The 25,241-nt window shown below is 42.4% G+C and overlaps 1 protein-coding gene across 6 annotated transcripts in view; it reads left to right on the top strand.

Moving 5' to 3' along the window:
• CORO1C (coronin 1C) overlaps positions 1-25,241 on the top strand; it is an 87,540-nt gene that overhangs the window by 19,601 nt on the left and 42,698 nt on the right. For all 6 annotated transcript variants that reach the window (XR_012420589.1, XM_005572156.4, XM_045365874.2 and 3 more), the window contains exon 2: positions 10,937-11,136. Coding sequence is in view for 3 of the 6 variants with exons in the window: in XM_074007710.1 (XP_073863811.1) it covers positions 10,937-11,136 (200 nt within the window). In the remaining 3 variants the exon portion in view is untranslated. The remainder of the gene's footprint in view (positions 1-10,936; positions 11,137-25,241) is intronic.

Genomic DNA, 25,241 nt, shown 5'->3' with positions numbered 1-25,241 from the left:
GAGTGCAGTGGCATGATCATAGCATACTGCAGCCTCAAACTCCTGGACTCAAGCAGTCTCCCTGCGTCAGCCTTCGTAGAGACAGTGTCTCATGTTGTCCAGGCTGGTCTTGAACCCCTGGCCTTAAGCGATCTTCCCACCTCAGCCTCCCAGAATGCTGGGATTACAGGCATGAGCCAACATGCCCGGCCAAATTTTTATATTTAATCAGAGTACCTCCTATGTTTGCTTTGGGTGTCTGCTCTCTTGTGAATGTGTATTCTGTGTAGGCTTACATATTATTACATTTCCAGCTTCCTTTTTTTTTTTTTTTTTTTTGGAGACAGAGTTTCGCTTGTTGACCAGGCTGGGGTGTAGTGGCACAATCTTGGCTCACTGTACCCTCTGCCCCCTGGGTTCAAGCAGTTCTCATGCCTCAGCCTCCTGAGTAGGTAGGATTACAGGCACCCGCCACCATGCCCAGCTAATATTTTGTATTTTAGTAGAGACGGAGTTTCACCATGTTGGCCAGGCTGTTCTCAAACTCCTGAGCTCAGGTAATCCACCTGTCTCAGTCTTCCAAAGTGCTAGGATTCACAGGTGTGAGCCACCCTGCCCGGTCTCCAACTTCTTAAAAGGAATTTTAAACTGCTGTCACTGTCATTTAAATAGCTGAGTTTAGGATACTTGTCTCCTCATCTGCTATCTTACCTGCCTTTTTCTATTAAATAACACATCGGATCTCTTCTACATTAAAGTACCTGCCATACAGGTAACAGTGGCTTGGAGGGAACATGGTCTTTCCTCTAATGGGACATTTTAGACTCTTCTTGCGGTTGCCACTGGCTGAGGGAGCATTCTCTGCCCACTGAACACTTGAGTAATTGACGCCCTGGAATGGTCTCAGCAAATGGGCTGAGCAGGATTTTGCTACTAGTAGGGGTTTTCCTGTATGTTTTCCTAGCAGGATGTGTTTCCTTTTGTATGAACCATAGAAGTACATCTGCTGGAATCTTTAAACAGATAACTTTTCAATAAACAGGAAAAATGTCAAAATTGTCATTTTTTATGAGATGGAAGTAGAGGGAATAGAGAAAAAATGTAACATTTACTCAGGTGTTTTGAGTGTATTTTATTTGGTGCTGTTGCAATATAAATACCCTGTCTTGTCTGCATTTTTTCCTCCTAACACCCAACATCATGTTTCCTAAATAACTTATAACTTTTCTTTTTTTTTTTTTTTTGAGATGGAGGTTTGCTCTGTCACTCAAGCTGGAGTGCAGTGACGCGATCTCGGTTCACTGCAACCTCTGCCTCCCAAGTTCAAGGAATTCTCCTACCTTAGCCTCCCGAATAGCTGGTATTATAGGCGTGTACCACCACACCCAGCTAATTTTTGTATTTTTAGTAGAGATGGGGTTTCGCCATGTTGGCCAGTCTAGTCTCGAACTCCTGACCTCAAGTGATCCACTTGTCTCGGCCTCCCAAAGTGCTGGGATTACAGGCGTAGGCCACCATGCCCGGCCCTTTTCTTTCCTTTGTATTTTGTTTTTTGAGACGTGGTCTTGCTCTGATACCCAGGCTGGAGTGCAGTGGCATGATCATGGCCCACTGCAGCCTTGATTTCCTGGGCTCAAGCAATCCTCCACCTCAGCTCTCCGAGCAATTGGGACCACGGGGGTGTACTACAACATCACAGCCAGCTAATTTTTTTTATTTTTTATAGAGATGGGGTCTTACTATGTTGCCTGGGCTGATCTTAAACTCCTTGGCTCAAGTGATCCTCCTGCCTCGTCCTCACAGAATGCTGGGAGTACAACTATGAACCACCGTGCCTGGCATATAAATTTTCTACATTTAACTTCACATGGTACTATTATAAGGAGCATGCCTTTACACTCTCCTAGAGGTTGAGGATTATCAGCTGACTAATAAGATGATTATTGCAAGAGTACAAATTTTCTCTGACAAAGCCTTTAAACCATAGAGGTAGACCTTATTTTTACTTGTTCTTGGTTAAAATGTTCACCCAACATGTAAGACAAATTTTAGGCTGGGCGCTGTGGCTCACACCTGTAATCCCAGCACTTTGGGAGGCCGAGGCGGGCGGATCACGAGGTCAAGAGATCGAGACCATCTTGGCCAACATGGTGAAAACCCGTCTCTACTAAAAATACAAAAATTAGCAGGGTGTAGTGGCGTGCACCTGTAGTCCCAGCTACTCGGGAGGCTGAGGCAGGAGAATCGCTTGAACCCGGGAGGCAGATGTTGCAGTGAGCCAAGATCGCGCCATTGCACTCCTCCAGCCTGGCAACAGAGCGAGACTCAGTCTCAAACAAAAACAAAAGGAACAACCTGAAAGAGCACGCATAAAACACTAGAAACATACACCCACACACTCCGCGGATAATATCTAAAAGGTGAGAGGTGCGGTGGTTCACACCTGTATTCCCAGCACTTTGGGAGGCTGGTTTTATAGTATATATATATAATCAAATAATCTGCAACCATCAACACAGTCAATTTAGAACATTTTCATTACCTCAAAAGAAAATAAGAAAATGTTCAGTTGTAAACTTCCGAATTAAGATGGCATATCATCAAACTTAGGAGTTCTGTTATCAGCTATCTTGTCCCAAATTGATCAAATCATAAATTAGATGACTAAAATGTCCCCCTAAAACTAAAGCATTTTATAAAGGGAGCTAATTCTCAAAAAAAAAAAAAAAAAGTAAATGAAGAAATCCTGGACTGACGCAATAAGCACAAATTCCAAGGAAATACTAGGTATGATTTTAAATGTCCTGTCAGAGAGGGGTTCATTTTTTTTTTTTTTAAATAGAACATTTTCGTTACCTCAGAAGAAACATACCAGGCATGGTGGCTCATGCCTGTAATCCAAGCAATTTGGAAGGCTGAGATGGAAATATTCCTTAAAGCCAAAAAATTAGTTAGAGACCAGCCTGGGCAACATGGTGAGACCCCCGTCTCTACCAAAAAAAAAATTAGCCTGGTGTGGTGGCATACGCTTGTGGTCCCAGCTACTTGGGAGGCTGAGGTGGGAGGACTGCTTGAGCTCAGGAGTTTCAGGCTGCGATAAGCTATGATCGAACCACTACACAGAGTGTAGAGTGAGACTGTCTCTAAAACCAAAATCGACTGGGCGCGGTGGCTCACGCCTGTAATCCCAGCACTTTGGGAGGCCGAGGTGGGCGGATCACCTGAGGTCAGGAGTTGGAGACCAGCCTGGCCAACATGGTGAAACCCCATCTCTACGAAAAATACAAAAATTAGCTGGGTGTGGTGGCGGGCGCCTGTAATCCCAGCTATTCCGAAGGCTGAGGCAGGAGAATTGCTTGAACCTGGGAGGCGGAGGTTGCAGTGAGCTGAGTTTGAGTCATTGCACTCCAGCCTGAGCAACAGAGCAAGACTCCGTCTCAAAAAAATAAAATAAATAAATAAATAAATAAATAAATACTTTTTTTTTTTTTAAAGAAGAAGAAATGTTATACTCTTAGAGTTAGCTATCCCTTTGTATTACCCTGTTTCCCTCCTACACAGCTCTAAGCAACCATGAATCTACTTTCTGTCTCTCTAGATTTGCCTATTCTGGACTTTCATATAAATTAGTATGTAGATTTTTATGACTGGTTTCGTTCATTTATAATGTTTTTAAGATTCATCCAAGTTGGCCGGGTGCGGTGGCTCACGCCTGTAATCCCAGCACTTTGGGAGGCCGAGGCGGGCGGATCACAAGGTCAGGAGATCGAGACCACGGTGAAACCCCGTCTCTACTAAAAATACAAAAAAAATTAGCCGGGCGCGGTTGTGGGCGCCTGTAGTCCCAGCTACTGGGGAGGCTGAGGCAGGAGAATGGCGTGAACCCGGGAGGCGGGGCTTGCAGTGAGCCGAGATCGCGCCACTGCACTCCAGCCTGGGCGACAGAGAGAGACTCCGTCTCAAAAAAAAAAAAAAGATTCATCCAAGTTGTAGCATGTATTAGTACTTCATTCCTTTTTATTGCTGAATAATATTCTGTTGTACAGGTAATATCACATTTTGTTTATCCATTGGATACAATGGATAGTCTGTATTTGGGTTGCTTCTACCCTTTGGCTATTGTAAATAATGCTGCTATGAAGACTCATGTACAAGTATTTGTTTGACTACCTGTTTTCAGTTCTTATGAGTGTATGCCTACGAGTGGATTGCTGGGTCTTATGGTATTTCTTTAATTGTTTGAGGAACTGCCAGACTTTCCCACATCAGCTGCAACATTTTGCATTTCCACTAGGAGTGTATGAGGATTCTGATTTGTCTACATTCTCATCAACCCTTGTTATTCTCAGAATTTTTTATTTTAACCATCCTAGTGGGTATGGAATAGTCTCTCATTGTGGTTTTGATTTTCACTTCTCCATTGATTAATGATGTCCAGCAACTTTTCATGTGTATTGGACATTTGTATATCTTTTTTGGAAAATGTCTTCAAGTCCTTTGATTCATTTTTAAATTGGACTGTGTTTTTATTATTGAATTGTAGGAGTTCTTTATATATTCTAGGTACAAGTGCCTTATCAGATATAAGGTTTGCAAAAGTTTTCTCCCATTCTATGAGTTGTCTTCAATTTCTTGATAGTGTCCTTTGAGGCACAAAAGTTATAAATTTTGATGGAATCAGGTTTTCTAATTTTTCTTTTGTTGTTTGTGCTTTTGGTGTCATATCTTAGAATCCTCTGCCCAATCCAAGGCTATGAAGATTTACTCCTGTGTTTTCTTCTCAGAGTTTTATAGTTTTAGCTCTTATATCTAGGTATTTGATCTATTTTGAGTTAGCTATTTTACGTATTGTTCCAGTACCATCTGTTGAGAAGAGTTTTTTCATTGAATTGTCTTGGCACTCTTGTTGAAAATCAGTTGACCAAAGATGTATGAGTTTACTTCTGGACTTTAATTATTTTCCATTGATATAAATGTCTATCCTTATTCCAGTACCACACTGTCTTGATTACTGTTGCTTTGTAGTGAGGTAAGTTTTGAAATCAGGAAATAGGAGTCTTCCTAACTTGTTCTCTTTTTTCCCTCCAGGGTCATTTGGGTATTTTTGGATCCCTTGCAATACCTTCATTCATTTCTACAAATAATTCATCTGGGAGTCTGATAGGGATTGCATTAAATCTATATCTTAGTTTGGGGAATCTTGCCATCTCAACGCTAAGTCTTCTGATTTTTGAACTTGGAATTTCTTTTCATTCAGTTGTGTCTTTAATTTCTTTCAACAGTGTTTTGAGTTTTCAGAGTACGAGTCTTTCACCTCCTTGATTAAGTTTATTTCTAAGTATTTTATTTCTAATCTATTGTGAGTGGAATTGTTTTCTTAATTTCATTTTTGGATTGTTTCTTCTGGGTTTGTAAAAATACAACTAGGCATGGTAGCTCATGCCTGTAATCCCAGCACTTTGCGAGGCCAAGACAGGAAGATCACCTGTGGTCAGGAGTTTGAGATTAGCCTGACCAACATAGTGAAACCCCATCTCTACGAAAAATACAAAAATTAGTCGGGTGTGGTGTAGTCCCAGCTACTTGGGAGGCTGAGACAGGAGAATCGCTTGAACTCTGGAGGCAGACGTTGCAGTGAGCCGAGATTGCACCACTGCGCTCCAGCCTGGGTGACAGAGCAAGACTCCGTCTCAAAAAAAAAAAAAAAAAAAAAGGTTGATTTTTGTATATTAATCTTGTATCCTGCAACCTTACTGAACTTACTAGTTATTTTAGTGGATTCCTTAGGATTTTCTGTATATAAGATCATGTCTTCTGCACACAGAAATAGTTTTACTTCTTTCCAATCTGAATGTCTCTTACTCCTCTTTCTTGCCTGATTGCCTTGGCTAGAACCTGTACTACAATCCTGAATAGAAGTGGCAAGGGTGGTCAAGCTTGTCTTATTCTTGATCTCAGGGAGAAGGCATCTTTTGCCATTGAATATTGAGTTAGCTGTGGTATTTTCATGGATGCTCATTATCAGGTTGAGGAAATTCCCTTCTATTCCTAGTTTCTTGAGTGTTTTGTCATGAAAGGGTATTTAATTTTGTCAAATGCTTTTTTTTTTTTTTTTTTTTTTTTTGATTCAGAGTCTCACTCTGTTGCCCAGGCTGGAGTGCAGTGGCACTGTCTCAGCTTACTGCAACCTCTATTTCCTGGGTTCAAGCAATTCTCCTGCCTCTGCCTCCTGAGTAGCTGGGATTACAGGTGCTCACCACCATACCTGGCTAATTTCTATATTTTTAGTAGAGACAGGGTTTCACCATGTTGAGCAAGCTGGTCTTGAACTCCTGACCTCAAGTGATCCCCCTGCCTCAGCCTCCCAAAGTGTTGGGATTACAGGCATAAGCCTCTGTGCCCAGCCTCAAATGCTTTTTCTGTGTCTGAGATAATTGTGTGATTTTTTTTCTTCTATTGCTATAATGTGTTACATTAATTGATTTTCAGATGTTGACCCAACCTTGCATTTCTAGGATAAATCCCACTTGATTGTGGTGTATAATTCTAATTCTTTTTCTACGTTGCTTGATTTGGTTTGCTGGTATTGTTGAGGATTTTTTCCATCTGTATTCATAAGAGATATGGTCTGTAATTTTCTTGAGATGTCTTTGTTTGGTTTTGGTAACAGGATAATACTGGCCTCATACAATTAGTTTGGAAGTGTTCCCTTCTCTATCTTTGGAAAAAATTTGTGAGTAATTGGTATTTTTTAAATGTTTCATAGACTTTAGCAGTGAAGTCATCTGGGTCTGGGCTTTCTTTGTCTGTGGTTGGTTTATATTCTTTTTTTTTTTTTTTTTTTTTTTTTTAAGACAAGGTTTTGCTCTGTCGCCCAGGCTGGAGTGCAGTGGCGTGATCTCGGCTCACTGCAACCTCCGCCTCCCAGGTTCAAGCAATTCTCATGCCTCAGCCTCCCTAGTAGCTGGGACTCCTGGCTAAGTTTTGTATTTTTAGTAGAGACTGGGTTTCACCATGTTGCCCAGGCTGATCTCGAACTCCTGACCTCAAGTGATCTGCCTTCCTCAGCCTCCCAAAATGCTGGGAGCCACCATGCCTGGCCTGCATTCTTATTATAGGTATCATTCCCTTCATTTTGTGGATGGGAAACTGAAGCTCAGAGAGGTTAAGTAATTTGCTAATATGTTGCAGAGCTTGGATTTGAATCCAGATTATCTTATGTCAGTTACTAGGATGACAGTAGTAGCTAGTATTTATTGAGTGATTAATTTTGTGTATTTAACTGTACAAGGTACTATTATAGCATAAGAATCTCCTGCCACCATCCCATCACCAATTGATCATTTAATGATCACTTCAACTTTATATGCATTATACCCATTTTTGGATAGAGGAATTAACACTTAATGGAGATTTAGTGACTTGCTGTACTGTACCATGGCCAGGAAGTAAATAGTACAGCTGTGCTTCTCACTTACAAGGCTGTCTGACTCTGGAGTTTGCTCTCTTAATTGCTATTCTCTATTGTGTGCCTGGAGGGCCTGAGACATTCTGTGCAAGAAAAGCGGCTATGCCACATGTACACAGCTGAGCCCAGATCAGATTTGACCTTGGAAGTGAATGGGCTCACGCTGCCCTTCAAGCTCCGCTTAGAGATGCCTGACTTAGCACAGCACTGTGGAAGCACTGACTTTTCCTACTCTCTCTGCTCTATAGCTAACATTCTACTCTGTGATTGTAGCAAAAGAACTTTTATATCATTCTGTCCACATGTATTTAGGATGAAAATAAGTTTGCATAATATGGACATAACTTTTTTTTTTTTTTGAGTTGGAATCTTTCTGTGTCGCCCAGGCTGGAGTGCAGTGGCACCATCTCGGCTCACTATAGCCTCCGCCTACCAGGTTCAGGCAATTCTCCTCCCTCAGCCTCCTGAGTAGCTGGGATTACAGGCGCCTGCTGCCACGCCCAGCTAATTTTTGTATTTTTAGTAGAGATGGGGTTTCACCATGTTGGCCACGATGGTCTTGATCTCCTGATCAGCCCGTCTCAGCTTCCCAAAGTGTTGAGATTACAGGTGTGAGCCACTGCGCCTGGTGGAAATCACTTTTTAAGGTAGTTTAGTATGTATGTCAGCCAGAAGATTTGTATAGTATCTTTCAGTGAAGACAAAGCATTTTAAATATTTATATTAATGTTTATATTTTTGTGAGGTTAGAGGGTGTCTGGCCTATTTGAGTGAAGAGGAAAAATTGTCTCTTTTTCAAGTAAGAGGACTTCCTCAAATATCCATTCACATTTAAAAGTGAGGTTCTAAAAGCTGACCTTATGCCTGTGTGGGTGGAGGGGCACATTGAATGGTGGACCTCACTGAGGGCAGTGATGTCTGATCTGTTGTTGGGTGGGGCAGGTGATATCTTGGGAGCCAGGAGCAACAAGGGGTTGGGGGCCCCACTGTATAGAACCAGGCTGTCAGTGAGGCACCTGTTCACACCTGTGCTAGGTGTCATCCAGTCCAGGGCCTACAGTCAGGCCTATCCTGGCTTCTGCTGGGGAGAGGGCAGGCCAATTCCCTGGTTGTGCAGCCCTGAATGGAGCGGATCTGGGTGTCCAGCTGCTCCTAATTCAGGCTTTCAGTCATTTTCTCTGCAGCCCCTCTCCCACATCCCTGTCTTTGGAGACACAATTTCTCCTTAGAGTGTTCTGGGGATTCACAGTGGGCCTTGATGTCCTTTTTGTGAGCTCCTCCTGAGGCTCAGCTGAATAGAGGACACTCACACTTCTGTCAGTTACATGTGCATGACAGCTTTCCATCTTCAAAAGTTTGTTGTCACATTTGCTCTCTTGTAAGTTCTTTTCCAGTCCTCTTGTCCTTTCAAGTTTTTCCCTGCTTTCATTTTATTAGGATTTTAGGAAGGAGATAAGTGCTGTTTGTGTTTCTTTTGTAAATTACTTCTTCATATCCTTTGCCTAATTTTCTGTTGGGTTTTAATTGTATGAATTTGTAAGAACGTTTTATTTATGAAGGATGTTAATTCTGGCATGGTGCAATCCTTTTTCTTCTACATTAACTTTTGAAACACTTGCTTGAAGATGCTTGTGGGGATTGCAGCTTCTATAACTTGTACAGATGGTTGCAGATGGTTGTGTGGGGAAGTGGATCCCGAGACCAGTTGGCTGTATGTTGGCTTTTGTATAGATGTGCTTTCCTTTTGCTTTTCACCACCTCACGGAAGCTGTCTTATCTCACGCTTAAGAAGTATTCAAACTGATTCCAAAATGAAGGACCCTGGCCACATATCATTTGCCATCTCCTCTACCAAAGACTCAAAATATATGGCCCTGGTAGTCAACTGGGAAAGTCAGGCAATAACAGCTGGGCTGAGGAACGTGGATGCTCAATTGCCTGCCAAGGGTCTGTTACTTCAGCCCAGCTACATGCCCCCAGCATTGGAGAGAGGCCACTTTCACACATGCCTTGGAAGGGTAAGAGACTCTGGCAAAAATAAATTCGTCTCTTCATTTAGCAGTGGGCTCAGGGCCCTGAGGAAGGGAATTAGAGGAAAAGAATTAGCAACAGCCCACCATGTGTCCCGTCTGGCATGAATGGACAGGTGTTAGCTCTCCTCTGTATATGAGGATCTGATTTTCAGCTGAGTTGTCGATGTTGAAGCATGTTCCATTTCCACTTAGATTTTTATCCAGGATCCTTCTATCTAACCAACATGAACACAATGTCCTGCAGTAGCACATAGGAAAATTACATTGGGTGCAGTCTAGGAAATCTTAATCAGGGAGGGCCTGGTGATCCTAAAGCACAAAGCTGTCAGTGTCTATCAGACAATTTAGTGGAATTTGGAGTCTGAAATGACACATAAGGCAGCCTAGGAACCTAGCTCTGTGTCATCTCCCCTCCCCTTCAGAGCCCTGGTTTACTAGGGAAGTGGCTGTGGTGGATGATCAGCTCAGTGAAAACCCAGCCTGGTTTTGTTTCCCCTCCACAATAGCCCCTGCATTTTTCCTTTCCTCGGTCCCAACTGTTACTACTGTATCACTTCAGGCCTTCCTCAAGTCTGGTTTACTGTCAAATAGCTTCCTAGCCCAGGACCTGGCTTTGAGCTTGTTCCTGTCTAAGCCGTCCAGTGTGCTTCTGCCACATTTGCTGTCACCCTAAACATCACTTTGATCACATTGCTTTCCATTTAAATACTTTTGCTCTGCTTTTCCCAGACCTGGCTCTTACCCGTTAGGCTGCTTTAGGCTGACTTTTCCTGTTTCTCACTGTGTACCACTTAGCACTAGGCGGTTTGGTGTAGTGAGTTGCTCTGATTATTACGTCTATGTTAAAAGGAGATTAGAAGGCTTTTGAAGTCAAGGGTGATGGCTGTGTCTTTGAATTCCTCCCATAGTTATTCTTGTTGAAACACTCTGGGGAATAGATATAATTCTCAGACAGCAGAGTGTTGATGTGTAGGGAAAATGTTTACAATCTGAAAAATTACCTTGGCAGGCTGAGGACAAAGCCACAAAATTATAACTTGTTTTTCGGCTTTCTTCAGCCTCACCTCTACCAGCGAATTTCACTTTGGAGTTTTCTTATCTATAAAAGGGGAAGGGTTGAAGTGCGTTATTTGTCAGCTCCCACCCAACCCTGAAAGGCTAATTTTCTTTAATTCTTTCCCTTAATCTTTCCATTGAAATTAAAACTGATGAGCTGTTTCTGGATCTTGAATTAGGAATTTTTCATTTCTTTGTAATTCTTTCCCTGATGCATTTTGCAGTTGTCTCCGGATATGTGCTGCTAAAAGAAATTTGGATTGCAATTTGGCTACTTTTTAGGAGAGCAGACAAAATGCCATACCATTCTGTTTTTCCTACTTGGAACATTTCATTTGTAAAAGTAAAGCTTTTCAGTTTGGTGCACAATTCTAACATAATTCTCACTCTTCCTTTGCAGACACAATGAGGCGAGTGGTACGACAGAGCAAGTTTCGGCATGTATTTGGGCAAGCGGTGAAAAATGACCAGTGCTATGATGACATCCGGGTTTCTCGTGTGACCTGGGATAGTTCCTTTTGTGCTGTCAATCCCAGATTTGTTGCCATAATCATAGAGGCAAGTGGGGGAGGAGCGTTCCTTGTCCTCCCTCTGCACAAGGTAGGTAATTTGATCTTCCATTCTGGTAGACACCCTCTGATAGTCTCCATATTTTTTCCTTAATAGATTGACAGTTCACTAAGAATTGTATTTGTGAAACCATTAGACTTTGATGTAATTGAGGTTAAGTTCCACATGCCTTACTAACCACATCAGTTTTCCTCTAACAGAGGATCATTAAATAGAGTAGTGACCTCTGTTCTGGGGATGCCCTCTGTGGATGAAAACATTATTATAATGATGATGTGAGCATGGGCAGGCATAGGAATTTTAAGATTGCATTCTTAATCATCTGCTTTTCACAAAAATTTTTCTTTTAGAGTGCAATTTTAAAAACAGGCTTTTACTCCAAAGTAAAGTTTTAAAAACAGTTACATTTTCAAATGGGCAGAAATTTGTAAGATAATATTCTCTTTTTTGTGAAGTCATAAGGATGAGCCCTTTTTCTTTTCTTTTTTCTTTCTTTCTTTCTTTTTCTTTTTTTTTTTTTTTTTTTTTGAGTAGGAAATGGAACAAGAACTCAAGAAAATGTCCTCAATACAGATTTCAATTCTGGACAATAATGAGTTTCAGCATAGGATTTAAACAGTGTTAACAAGTGGGAGAGATAACGGATCTTTACTGAGAATGGTTCTATGTGTTCTTCAACTTCAGTGGGGTTCCAAGCCCTCCTCCTTCCTTTATCCTCCCAGAAAGCCTGCTCCCAGGTGGGAGATTAGATAGGAATTTTGTGCACTTGCTGACCAATCATGAATACGGCAGATCAAAATCTGTAGTTACTTTATCAGCAAATCCCAGAATTGCAAATAATGAAGAAAAAAAGCTGTGAAGAGGGCCTAGAAACAGTTGTTTTCTGGTTAGCTTTTAGGAGGAAAGTGAGTTTGGTGAGTTCTGAGCTCCAATGATAAGGACTTGGTGCTGGTGAGGATGCAGATGTTGAGTCGTATGACAGCTGTTTCCACTCTGCTGAAAACAGCAGGGGAAGTGGATCCCTGCTGTGTCTGAGCCCCTTATATTCAGGGTGCATCTCATCACAATGGACCGTGTGATTCTGAGAGTGGTTACAATAAAGTGAATTTCTGTCAAAGGGTTGTTTCCCATTGTGTGTTGATGTTTTTTCCTTGGGAAAACTCTCATTGGGAAAATGTCCAATTCTCTTGGACTTTTGTTTCAGAGATGCTGGTGACTAACTTGTTTTATTATAACATCTAATTTTTACTTCAGTGGCCAGATAGCTAACACAGGAGAACCATCTCCTAACCAAAGAAGGGAGATGGGTGCCTTTGGGGAACAAATTTGATATGTGTTTTCAAATGTACCTTCTTATTGGCGAAGATGAATCTTTTCATTAAGTTGAAAATTTATTTTCTCTTTGGATACTTTTATTTCTGTTCAAAAAATTGTTGTTCAGTGGCAAATAAGTATACGACACTGTTATAACTGTTCTTAATCTGGTTTTGGAGTGGGGATTTGAACTCAAGGCCAGTTGGATTTGGTCTCCACATTGTTCTAGCTTATTCCTTCCCCAAGAGCAAGGGACATTTGGAAATCTGACATTTTACTGGTAGGCTTTATGGCAGCCAACTGAGAAGATAGCCATAGCTTGTCAGCTAAGGTCAGACACTGGAGCACAATGATCTGTTTTGGAGTTACGAGTTTTTTATTTCCCCTTTTATAGACTGAGGGATAAATGTAAGACATTTTTTTTTTCCTTCAAAGAAATGGAACAAGCCAATTAAGAAGCACAAAATAGACATAATGAATGGCTAATCTTCCTCTGAATTCAGACATCTCATTTCAACTTTCACATCCACAAAGGTTCTGTGTCTTTGCTTTTACAAACCATGAGAAACTGAGTTTCACTTACCCATTTGAGGGAGACCTGTATGCAGTGCCCCAGCTAACTGATCTTATGATTTGGTTTTCCCTTGCATTCAATGACCTACACTTAATGAATATGTCCTTGTATTTCGTTCTTTAACCAGCATTGCGGGTACTAGGATAGAATAAGTTGCTTTATAAATTGTCATGTTTAGATGAGGTTTTGCTTTTTAGAGGAGCCTCAAGGGTCTTTCCCAGGCTTTAATACTGTCTGTGTAGCTTTGCTCCTTAAATATTAGTTTGTTTTAGAGGAGGTGACATTGGTATAAACTAAGCCCTGTGACAACTATTGGAAATAAGATCAATACTTGGGTTTCTGTAATTGATAGGTTCACGTGTACTGTGTGAGATTTTTGTGTATTATAGTGTGTGTGTTTAGCTCTTAGCGGCAGTGTGGCATAGAGGAAAGATCACAAATCTGGGAATTGATGAGCTGTGGAGTTCAGTCCTGGCTCAGTCACTGACTTGTAGTGGGACGTGGATGTGTCTCTTTATCCTTCCGCTCCTCCGTTTTTCTCTCTCTATAACATAAGCAGCTGTGTATAAAAGTTACTTTCTGGCCGGACGCAGTGGCTCACACCTGTAATCCCAGCACTTTGAGAGGCCGAGGCGGGTGGATCACCTGAGGTCAGGAGTTCGAGACCAGCCTGGGCAACATGGTCAAACCTCATCTCTACTAAAAATACAAAAAAAATTAGCCAGGTGTCGTGGCAGGCGCCTGTAGTCCCAGCTACTCGCGAGGCTGAGGCAGGAGAATGGCGTGAACCCAGGAAGCAGAGCTTGAAGTGGGCTGAAATCATGCCACTGCACTCCAGCCTGGACAACAGAGCGAGACTCCATCTCAAAAAAAAAAGTTATTTTCTGCCTTGGTAATTCTAGATGATGTCAGAAATGCTTCTCACCTCCCATGGTTCTCAGCTATGAAGTGATTTCCAATGCAGCTGATGTGTACTCAAAATTCAGCAAACACATTTGTTCCATTTTTGTCCCCCTAATTCAGTGTATAACTTTGGAAAGTAGATGCCTTTTTACTCCTGACTGCTTTTTCACTAAGGCAAAGCTGAGCCCAGCAAAGAGGAGTGGTCCTGTGGTCCCTTATGACAGTTGTGTGCCTGGGTAATTCTCAGAAGGATCTGCTGTGGCAAGGCTTGGCACATGAGCCCTGGAGCGTCAGGTGACACTTGCCTTTCTTTTCTTCTGAGTTGCTATTCCTACCTGAGATGCTGGCTGGTTACCAGGCATCAGTAGCTGGTAGAAAATAGAACCATCTTCCATGTTATCAGAAAACCTACATTTCTCTATGGGGCTGACTGCCTTCTTGATATCTACCTTATAGTTTTGGTATAGTCATGAATATTTGAATAATGGTTATACATTTTACAGCTGATATTTGATTGTTTATATAATATGAGTGAGTCTTCATATGTGATTAGTTGGTGTGATTGTCTATAAGCTGAGTACATGCTGTGTGCCAGTACCTGTGCCCTTCAGGAGCACTTATGTCTAAGAAAGCGTCCTAGCAGATTGCTGGCACTGAGGTGTTTGTCTCCTCGTTAAAAGTACAGCCTCGAAGAAGAAATATGATGGGGACTCCAACTACACGGTGAACCCATTAATCCCTTTTCAGTATAGGGTTTTGTAATACTAGGGCTCTTTACCCTGGAAAAGAGACTCCTATAACTTTAGTGTCTTGGCAACTATGAAATAGTTCTATCATGAGGTGTCGCTTTGGTTTAAAGGCAAAGAAAAACTAAATTCCCGGTTATAATATGAAGATAGCAATGATGTTTAGATGTGTGTTAGGCTCCAATACATGTTGATAGCAGCCTGGGATAATTTTAAACATGAACCTTAAGAGGTGGGTATGGCTTTTAATAGTTACCTCATGGGCTTCTGAGAATGTTTTCCCTTTTTTGTTTCTGGTTATAGACAGGCAAGTTAGCTTTGGTGATGCATTTGGGACTCTGTACATGATAATATTGAATATGTACATGTTGGAATTAAGGTGGATTATGACCCTTTCAGAAAGGCTCCCATTTGAAAACATGGTTTTCCATGAATTTCTTTTGAAAGCTATTTAGTGTCAGCAGTAAATAAGGCTTATTATTGCAACCTCATGAGGCTTGTGGTTAGATTCTGGGAGAATGTAAAATAAGTTAGATATGGTCTCTGTCTTCTAGGACTTAACATCTAAAGTGAAAAGAGTAATAGGGGTAAATACATCAAAGCCCATGCATATACAAAGACACACACACACACATGCAGCAAGCAGCATGCTTAAGAATGAATGTATGCTTATTTTAAGCGTATGGTTTATCAGGTTTTTTGTTAGGAAGGTTTTATTAGGGAAAGTGGGATTTTTGAAGCGGTTGCTGCTGGAGGAATATGGAAAGTCCTCAGTCCTGAGGTGGGGTGATTTAGATTAGCACACGTGATTCTCGCTCTCTTTTGTAATGCTTCCATCAAGCTGTGGCTTGCCACTCTGCCGTGACTTTTCAAGGTGTGGCTTAGTGCATTTACTTATTCTTTAGTCCTTCAGAGGATGAATAATAGCAGTCTTGCTGAACAGAAGTTGGCTTTGTGGTTTTGGCTATGAGGGATACTTTTTTTTCTTGCCACAACTGCACAAGCTGTCTTGTCTCAAGAGCACACAGGTTTTCAGCCCTCTGTGTAATCTACCACGTTGGCATGAATAAGCCTTTCCTTTGTGGAGCAGCCACACTCGTGATGTAGATAGAACTGAGGCATTCCCTCCCTATTGTGAACCGTGGAGGCTCATACACACCAGTGTTTCTGGATAGACACACATACAACCCCTCGCCTCCCCCCACCACACACACACACACACACTTCATATCACAACAAGCCTGTAAATCCTGCCTTAAACAAGTAAGAGTGGGAGGAATCAGTACGAATTATATGCTCTAGATCTCTTGACATTCTCTTGGGTGGAGGATGCAAACTAGATGGCTCCTGTCTTCCCAAATTGCTTTCTTTCTCCCTTCCTTCCTTGAGTATTGTGAAGTACTGTGAAGCAACTTTGGTGAATCAGAGTGATAGCTGATTTCACCCTCACAGTAACTGCCTGGGACAAGAGCACTGCTCTGGCCAGGATAGGATGGGTATGGCCAGGTCTCTTAGTTTTTTGGATTATGATCTCTTCCTCTCTCCCATGAGCTCCTTTGTTGTAGCTGTGTGGTACTTTCTTTTTTTTTTTTTTTTTTTTTGAGATGGAGTCTCGCTCTGTCCCCCATGCTGGAGCATAGTGGCCGGATCTCAGCTCACTGCAAGCTCCGCCTCCCGGGTTTACGCCATTCTCCTGCCTCAGCCTCCCGAGTAGCTGGGACTACAGGCGCCCGCCACCTCGCTCGGCTAGTTTTTTGTATTTTTTTTTTAGTAGAGACGGGGTTTCACCGTGTTAGCCAGGATGGTCTTGATCTCCTGACCTCGTGATCCGCCCGTCTCGGCCTCCCAAAGTGCTGGGATTACAGGCTTGAGCCACCGCGCCCGGCCTGCTGTGTGGTACTTTCTTATACACAACTGTGTTTCTCCCATTTATTTTAGGAACTGTGTATGGGAATATTTGGGATCTTGCTGTATTTATGTCTGTGAACCGTTTTTCAACTCATGTTGCAGTTTTTCATCTAGGGTTTTATGAAAGAATTTAGCTCTACAGAAAATCATTCGAATGACTGTTTTTTTTAGTTCTCCCAAGGATGATACATAGCCAGTCTTCTAGATGCATAGGATGGAAAAGAGCTCATTGCCTGTAATAGCATATATTAGGGCATTAGGACTTTAATGTCTTATAGAACCTAGGTTGATGAGGGCTGCTTTAGAATGTTTCTGTCATGTTTGTTGAGGAAGAGATCTTGATTCATTTCAGTCAGTATTCCACTAACAATGCTACTTGGTGGTCTCTTCTTACTGTTCAGTATCCAGCTCAGATGTTGCCTTTGATTATTTACTGAAACAGAGGAACTCATCCATTGGGTTATCTTAGTTGCTTCTTCATACCACTGGTACCACAGGCTGTGTTATCACATTATTAAAATTATTATTCACTTAACAGATGGAGGGAGTGGTTAGAATTATTTGCTCTTGATCTCTGTACTCACTTGGATAGAGGATGCAAACTAGGTGGCTATGTATATGGTAGGCTTTTGTGCAGGCTCTCCAAAAACTTGCCTTACTATATTGTGGTAGGTGGCCTCCCACATTGAATAGAGCTGGCCTGTGTAACCACAGGGTATGATGGAATTGATGGAGTGTGAATTCTGAGACTAGGTCATAAAAGCTCACTGGCTTCTGCTTTGTCTCTTTTGGAGCTGCCATGTTGTGAGGATACTCCAGCAGCTCTGTGGCAAGGTCCATAGGACCTCCTGACGACTGCCAGCACCAACTTAACCAACCAAGCGATGAGCCATCTTGAAAGTAGATCCTGCAGCCCTAGTCAAGCCATCAGGTGACTGCAGCCCTGGTTGACACTATCTCATGAAAAACCCGGGGCCAGAGCCACCCACATAAGCTGTTTTTGAATTCCTGATCCTCAGCAACTCTGTAATAAATGTTTATTGTCTTAATCAGCTGAATTTTAGGATAACTTGTTAATCAGCATTTGATAACTAATACATATATTCTTAGACTGTATTACTTGACTCATAATGTTAGTTCACACAATTCATATATGAGTAATTCACAATGACCTAAAAGGCTTTCTGGTAGTTTTGAACACTGTATTTCCACCTAGCCTTTAAAACAAAAATCTACATAGAAATATAATATCTATATAGATATAAACATTCTTAAGTCCTAAGTGAATAATTGAGGGATTCCTTGCAATAGCAAGAGAAAGTTATGTTATGTGGCAAGATTTTGTTATCCTGTATTCCATGATACCTTCATATAACCTAAAAAAATGTGTTATAAGATCATAGTCATTATCTCATACTTAACTTCAATTGTGTTATTAGTTTTCAGGAAAGAATGTGCAGTGTTAACATGGATGGGACTAAAAGTGATGTTTTATTTTCTTCTTTATAATTACCTGCACTTAAAAATACTTTTTTTACAATGAACTTATTACATATTGAGATTTTGAAAAATATTATCAGTAATATTACCAGAGCACATATAAAGAGCTAACTATTGCTTAAATGTTTGTGAAACTTAACACAATACTTTAGAAAAATCACATTCATTCATTCACATACTCATTCCTTAGTGCCTGCATGTGCAGGGACCTGTGGTGGGTTTTTGCTTTTTTTTTTTTTTTTAATTGAGACAGAGTCTTGCTCTGTTTTCCAGGCTGGAGTGCAGTGGTGCGATCTCTACTCACTGCAACCTCCACCTCCCAGGTTCAAGCAGTTCTCCTGCCTTAGCCTCATGAGTAGCTGGGACTATGGGTGCGTACCATCACGCCTGGCTAATTTTTATATTTTTAGTAGAGACAGAGTTTCACTGTGTTGGCCAGGCTGGTCTCGAACTCCTGATCTCAAGTGATCCTCTTGCCTTGCCCTCCAAAAGTGGGATTACAGGCGTGAGCCACCACGCCCAGCCAGGCTTTTAAGAAGCTTCAATAACTGTGCTTGATCTCTCCAGGGGGCTGCTTTGTGCATGAAGTGCTTTAGCACTGGAGTGTGAGAGATCAGTTTCACCCTAGGCTTAGGAGGTAAGGAAGACATCACAGAGAAGGTTCAGTTTGAATTCAGGTTTTGTTTTGTTTTTTTTTCTCTGTGTAGGAGCTAAAGATGAAACAGAAGAGGAGCCAACCCAGCTTTTAAACTGTTAAGTTAGTAGAGGGGCTCTGTCCCCAGGAGGGCAAAGAAGTAGGTGGTCAGCACATTCCTCCTTCAGACTCCAGGATCTCTAGTCTAGGTGGATTTTTATAGTATTGCAGAAATAGAATATTTGATTGGAAGGGAAGCAAATCATTTATGCATAGTGTGAACTAACATTATGAGTCAAAAGAAGCTGAAGGATAACTTTTCGGTAGAAAATCCTACGTTTCGTGACCCTTTCACTTTCAGTGTGAATTTGGCAAAATTGGTATTTTCCTTGCTTGTTATGGGGAAAATAATTAGAATAAGCACTGTTTTATATTTTAGGATCTTTGTTATAACTAGATCAGCGTGGCATCTTTCCTTTATATCATCTTTAGGAAAAAGCAGTGGCTTCTGTCACCTTCATAGAAATGAGACTGCAGAATGTCAGCAGATTGTACGTGGATTGTCCTCTTCATGAACAGTGTCTCCATTTTTTCACTTGGTAGGGTGGGATCATTCCTCTGTTCTACAGTTGTAGAAATTGGAACTCAGATTGAGTGGTTGTCTAAGACCGTGAGGTTGTTTGTGGATTAGAACTTAGGTTGCTGTATCCTTATTTGATTTGTACATGTATATTTTTCTTAATTTTTTTTCTGAGTGTGAACAATTTTTTTTTTTTTTTTGGTATAGAATCTGTGATCTAGCCGGGCACGGTGGCTTACTCCTGTAATCCCAGCGCTTTGTGAGACCGAGGCAGGTGGATCACCTGAGGTCAGGAGTTCGAGACCAGCCTGGCCAACATGGTGAAACCCCGTCTCTACTAAAAATACAAAAATTAACTGGGCATGGTGGCACATGCCTGTTATCGCAGCTACTCGGGAGGCTGAGACAGGAGAATGGCTTGAACATAGGACACAGAGGTTGCAGTGAGCCGAGATCATGCCATTGCACTCCAGCCTGGGCGATAGAGCAAGACTCTGTCTCAAAAACCAAAAAAAACCAAAAAAAACCTGTAGTCTAATGGACACTGAATCCTTTGCATTCTTTCTCTGGGATTAGAGAGTTTAATAACAAAAACAGTAACTTGTCAGGTCTTTCATTCTGTCAGTTCAGAGAATTGTCTTAGGTTTGGAAAATACTTGGTCTATACCATGCCTTGTGAGGACACAGTGGCAGTGATGAAATTGCAGCAGTTCACATTTGTTGCGGGCTTCCTTTAAGTGCCAGGCGCCATGCTGATAAGTGCCTTCTTTCATGGGCTACTTGAGAGGGAATGGCAGTCTCCTGACGGTGCTTTTCTGTGTGATCCGCAGTCTCTGCCAGCACCTGCTGGATTTGCATTGGCTGCATGTCCGCCTTACTGTGCATTGCTGACAGGCAATTTCCATTTCTACACATTGCGGTACTCTGTTTTAGACAACAGTGGCAGTGCCGGTAGCCCTTTGTACAGATGTGGATGTTTGGCACTTGGTAGCTTTGGTGTTAGGGGCAGAGGATTTTGTTCGGAGCCGGCCAGTGTCCTGTCATGTCATGGGATGCCCATTCACTGCCTCCTGAAATAGATTCTGTCTGATGCCTGGAGCACCTTCAACTGCCAAGTGTATGGGCTGTGAAAAGCTGGGGGACAGGACTGGGAGGGATGGGAGGATGCAGGGGGAGGGCACCAGGTGCAGAACAATGACTTCCAAATTATGTCACGAGCTGCCAGCCACACGAGCGCGGCCTGGCCTCATTACCACATGAAGTGCCACAGAAGGGCCTTTTCATTTTCTCCTTGTGACTGTGTTTTCCACAGTCTTGCTGAGAGGGGTGGGGTGGGCACCCTGCTCACTCCCAGTTAACAATGGAGCACAAAGTCCTGGCAGAAGGAACTTCCCAATGTACCCCGGGGCTATTTTTGATGACAGTGAGTGGCTGTGACTCACTGTAAGTGTGTGCCCTGGCAGATGATGGTTTCCACCCCACCCCCTCCCCTGGAGATGAGCAGGCAGCCTTTGTGCGTTTCCTTGGCCAGCTTCTCCTGCTGCTGCAGTTCACTGATATGTCCACAGCAGCCGGCCCGCAGGCCTGACAGGGCTCTGACAGTGGTTTTTACCATATATGGCCATCAGAGCGCTGTGGCTGTCAGCCGGCCAGGATAATTTCCTTCCTTTGCTTTGATTGGCTGCACGGGTGGCTCAGAGAATGGTGGGATCTGAGAGTGTGTGGTGAAGAGAAGCCACTGAGTCAAGTGCAAAGAACGTTTAACTCTTTCCTGGGTTTGTGGAGTGCGCCTGTCTGTGCTAAGCAGGCCGGCAATTGCTGCCAACCGAAGCCCTCACTGTGTAAACATGGTAACCCCAGTCTGGGAAAGCTGCTATCTCTCTGGTAAAGAAAGGTATCTGAATACACATTACTCTGAAATAAACTGAAGGTGTCATGAACACATTTCTGCAGTCATGGAAGCCACCTTACAACCTAGAAGCCACCTTACAACCACATGTAGCAAATCATCTGCTCCTGCTAAGTTGAGTACCTTTGCCAGTTAGGGATGGGACCTGAGTTGAGTCCGGGGAAGGCTGAGCTGAGAGGGCGTGTGATGGAAAACATGTCTGCTTTCTTGGAGGAACAGTGACTTGGGTTTCATTTCTGGCTGGCTGAATTGAGTCTATACTACAGTCCTCTTGCTTTTGTGAACTGACTGAATCATGGAGCCCAAGGCATTAGCCTCCCACCCCCCAAAAAAGGTTGTAATATTTTTATATTTTTCATCTCCAAGGAGGGTGGATTTTCATTCAGAGGCCTGTGGATTAAACCAGTGCAGAGCTGCAACGGGAAGGGTTAGCCCTGGAGCTCTTCAGCATTCACAGAGCGTTTCAGTAGATCAGTCTCCAGTGTCATTTGCTTACTATGAGGGCTTAGACAACCAGTTTCTCTATTTTCTAATTTGATATTGAATGCTTTAATTTCCCATATTGCATTTACATCTATAGTTCTTTTGCTTTTCAACTTTTGCTTTCCAGCTCAATTTTACTTTAACTAGATTCTGCCTCATCTTGGGTTCCAAGTTTTTATTTGTTCTTAGCCCAGAAGTATCATATGGAATTACTTGTGTGCAATAATGAGCAGAAAGTATTAGGTTTTCACTTTATAAATTCTTTAAGTCAGGAAGTTAGGAAATACAGCTACTCTGGTTGCTATCGCATATTTGGGCAAGGTGGAGTAAGGAAATGTTAACTTTTCTGTGTTTTTGCTTTCTGATAATAAAATGTTTGTAGTTTTACAATAACTTCCCTCAGGTTCTTAATTGATTTTAAAATATGGTCTATTCAGTGTTAAACCTAGTTTTTAGAGAGGATCTGCAATGCTAAAATTATTTGTTTGGCATTTTCACTTCTGTCCAAAAAGACTGCTGTTTTTCACTCACAGGCAGGTGAAGTCTCTACAGGCCCATACTCCCTTTCCCCAGCAGCTTTTGTTTCTAGCTTACCTTACCTTACAGGGTAACTCAATCTGAAGGGTTTATTCCAGAGCACCTCCTTTTACCTCAGGGTTGGTGTTTCTGGTTCCCTTAAAGTAAAGCCGCCTCAGAATGTTTTATTCCTGGGCCATGAGCTGTCACTCTCAGGCACCAGCCTGTGCATAAGTCATATATTGTGTGCGCCCATCTTTTTGGTCTGCTCCTGAGTCTCTGTTTTATTTCTATGTGGCTGTCCCCTTGTCCCATGACCACAGTCGCTCTAGCTCCTCCCCGTGGAGCAGCAGGGGCTTAAGAGATTCCAACAAAACATGTATCCACATAAATAATACTGTCATAAGAAAAAGGAAGTTGAAAAAAATGGAAAACCCACTTCAATAGATATCCTTTTGACTCCTTTGAACTCTGCACAGTGTGAATGGAGTCCTTATGCTTGGGCTGAAAACTTTTCCTCTACTTCTGAGCACATGTGTGACTTAACATTCTTCTTGCTGAGTTGAAGAATTCTCAGTATGTATCACCCAAAGCCTAAAATAAGTTATGATTGAAATTTGGGCACATAAAGTGATTTTGATACTCATTTTTTCCTAAAATGAAAACTTAGATGAATATCAGGTAGGGGTTTGAACAATGTGGAAATGTTTAACTGTTCCTTGAGTCAGGTCATGTATAATATCTTTGCTTGCCTTCCGCAGGATGGGGTGGGGGTCTTAGGCCCTTATATCTTCAGGTATTGTAACCAGTCTGGATAATAGGGATAGAGGATCAGGAGCTGGAAAAGTACTGGAAGTGAGACAGCTGCCTGAGTTGGATTAGATAAGGGAAACCGTGTAGAAAGCAGTATGAATGCAGCACCCTAGGAAGGTTTGGGTTTATACGACGCACTCCAGAATGCAAACTTGAAAGAAATTGTATGTGGGATACCTTGAGCTTCTTAAAGGGGAATATTTGATTTGACTTATCACTTGAGTGAATGTGTGTCACTTTTTATCCCCATGGGAATTTATTACTTTGTGAAAACATACATTAGTTATGAGAGAGAGTAAGCCTGCTGGGTAAAGCATTGTGTGACTTTAACAAAATATTACATTTCCTTTCTTGCAGGAACCAGTGATTAGCAGATTGATCCATCTTTTTTGTTTTTTCAGGGACGGATTCTTGCTCTGTCGCCCAGGCTGGAGTGCAGTGGTGCGAACTCAGCTCACTGCAAACTCTGCTTCCCGGGTTCAAGTAATTGTCCCACCTCAGCCTCCCAGGTAGCTGGGATTACAGGTGCCCACCACTGTGCCCAGCTAATTTTTTTTTTTTCTGAGACAGAGTCTCAATCTGTCGCCCAGGCTGGAGTGTAGCGGTACAATCTCGGCTCACTGCAACCTCCGTCTTCTGGGTTCAAGTGATTCTCCTGCCTCAGCCCTCCCGAGTAGCTGGGATTACAGGCATGTGCCACCACACCTGGCTAATTTTTGTATTTTTAGTAGAGACAGGATCTCACCATGTTGGCCAGGCTGGTCTCAAACTCTTGACCTCAGGTAATCCACCTGCCTTAGCTTCCCAAAATGCTGGGATTATAGGTGTGAGCCACTGTGCCTATCCTGTATTTTTAGTAGAGATGAAGTTTCACCATGTTGGCCAGGCTGGTCTCGAACTCCCAACCTCAGGTGATCCACCTGCCTCGGCCTCCCAAAGTGCTGGGATTACAGGTGTGAACCACCGCGCCCAGCTTAGATTGATCCATTTTAACACCAATTGGTAGTGTCTTCAACCGCAAACCAATGTGTGGGTCAGAAACAATTATGTGAGGAATCATTCTTACATGAAGAAACAGTCATTCTGAATGATCTTTTGTAATATGTAGGACATATTGGAAGCAAAATTCTCAATGTTGAATTTTGAGAGTTTGGGAAGGTGAACATGACTGCTGTACATGTGTAATACACCACTAGCTGCTTTAAAAACACACCCCAGCACAGAACTTTATTGAGACGCATCTGTCAGAATTTTCTGTACATGTTTGTGTACATTAACAGTTTTTTACTGCACTCAGTACTGCCCTCAATATGTAGGATGAGTGTACTTCTTAAATGTGGATTCCTTTTTAGAAGGAGATGTGAGATTGATAAATAAGATATACTGGGCTGGGCATGGTGGCTCACGCCTGTAATCTCCGCACTTTGGGAGGTCGAGGTGGGTGGATCACCTGAGGTCAGGAGTTTGAGACCAACCCGGCCAACATGGTGAAAAAAATACAAAAATTACCTGGGCTTGGTGGCGTGTGCCTGTAATCCCAGCTACTCAGAAGGCAGAGGCAGGAGAATTGCTTGTACCTGGGAGGCGGAGGTTGCAGTGAGCTGAGATTGCATCGCTGCACTTCAGCCTGCATGACAGAGGGAGACTCCATCTCAAAAAAAAAAAAAAAAAAGTGGGGGATACATTGTTAATAAGTGGAAGCTGTTGTGATTTTCCAGTAAAATTGATAGGAAATGCCCTTACAACTAAGAAATATCATTTCTTCTTTTTTCTTTTTTTAAATTTTAATTAAATAATAATAATAATAATAATAATTATTATTATTATTGAGACAGAGTCTCACTGTCACCCAGGCTGGAGTACAGTGGCACAGTCTTGGCTCACTGCCACCTCTGCCTCCCAGGTTCAAGCGATTCTCGTGCCTCAGCCTCCTGAGTAGCTGGGACTATAGGCACACACCATCACGCGCAGCTAATTTTTGTAATTTTGGTAAAGATGGAGTTTCATCATGTTGGCCAGGCTGGTCTTGAACTCCTGACCTCAAGTGATCCACCTGCCTCAGCCTCCCAAAGTGCCGAGATTAGAGGCGTGAGCCACTGTGCTTGGCGTTATTATTTTTTTTGAAACAGGGTCTTACTCTGTCACCCAAGGTGGAGTGCAGTGGCGCGATCATAATTCACTGCAGCCTTGACCTCCTGGGCTCAGGTGATCCTCCCACCTCAGCCTCCCGAGTAGCTGGGACTACAGGTACATGC

This window comes from Macaca fascicularis, chromosome 11 (assembly GCF_037993035.2).
Source record: "Macaca fascicularis isolate 582-1 chromosome 11, T2T-MFA8v1.1".
Lineage (NCBI taxonomy): Eukaryota > Metazoa > Chordata > Mammalia > Primates > Cercopithecidae > Macaca > Macaca fascicularis.
Note: the sequence above shows the minus strand (reverse complement) of the source record. Positions and strands in the feature narration are given on the sequence as shown.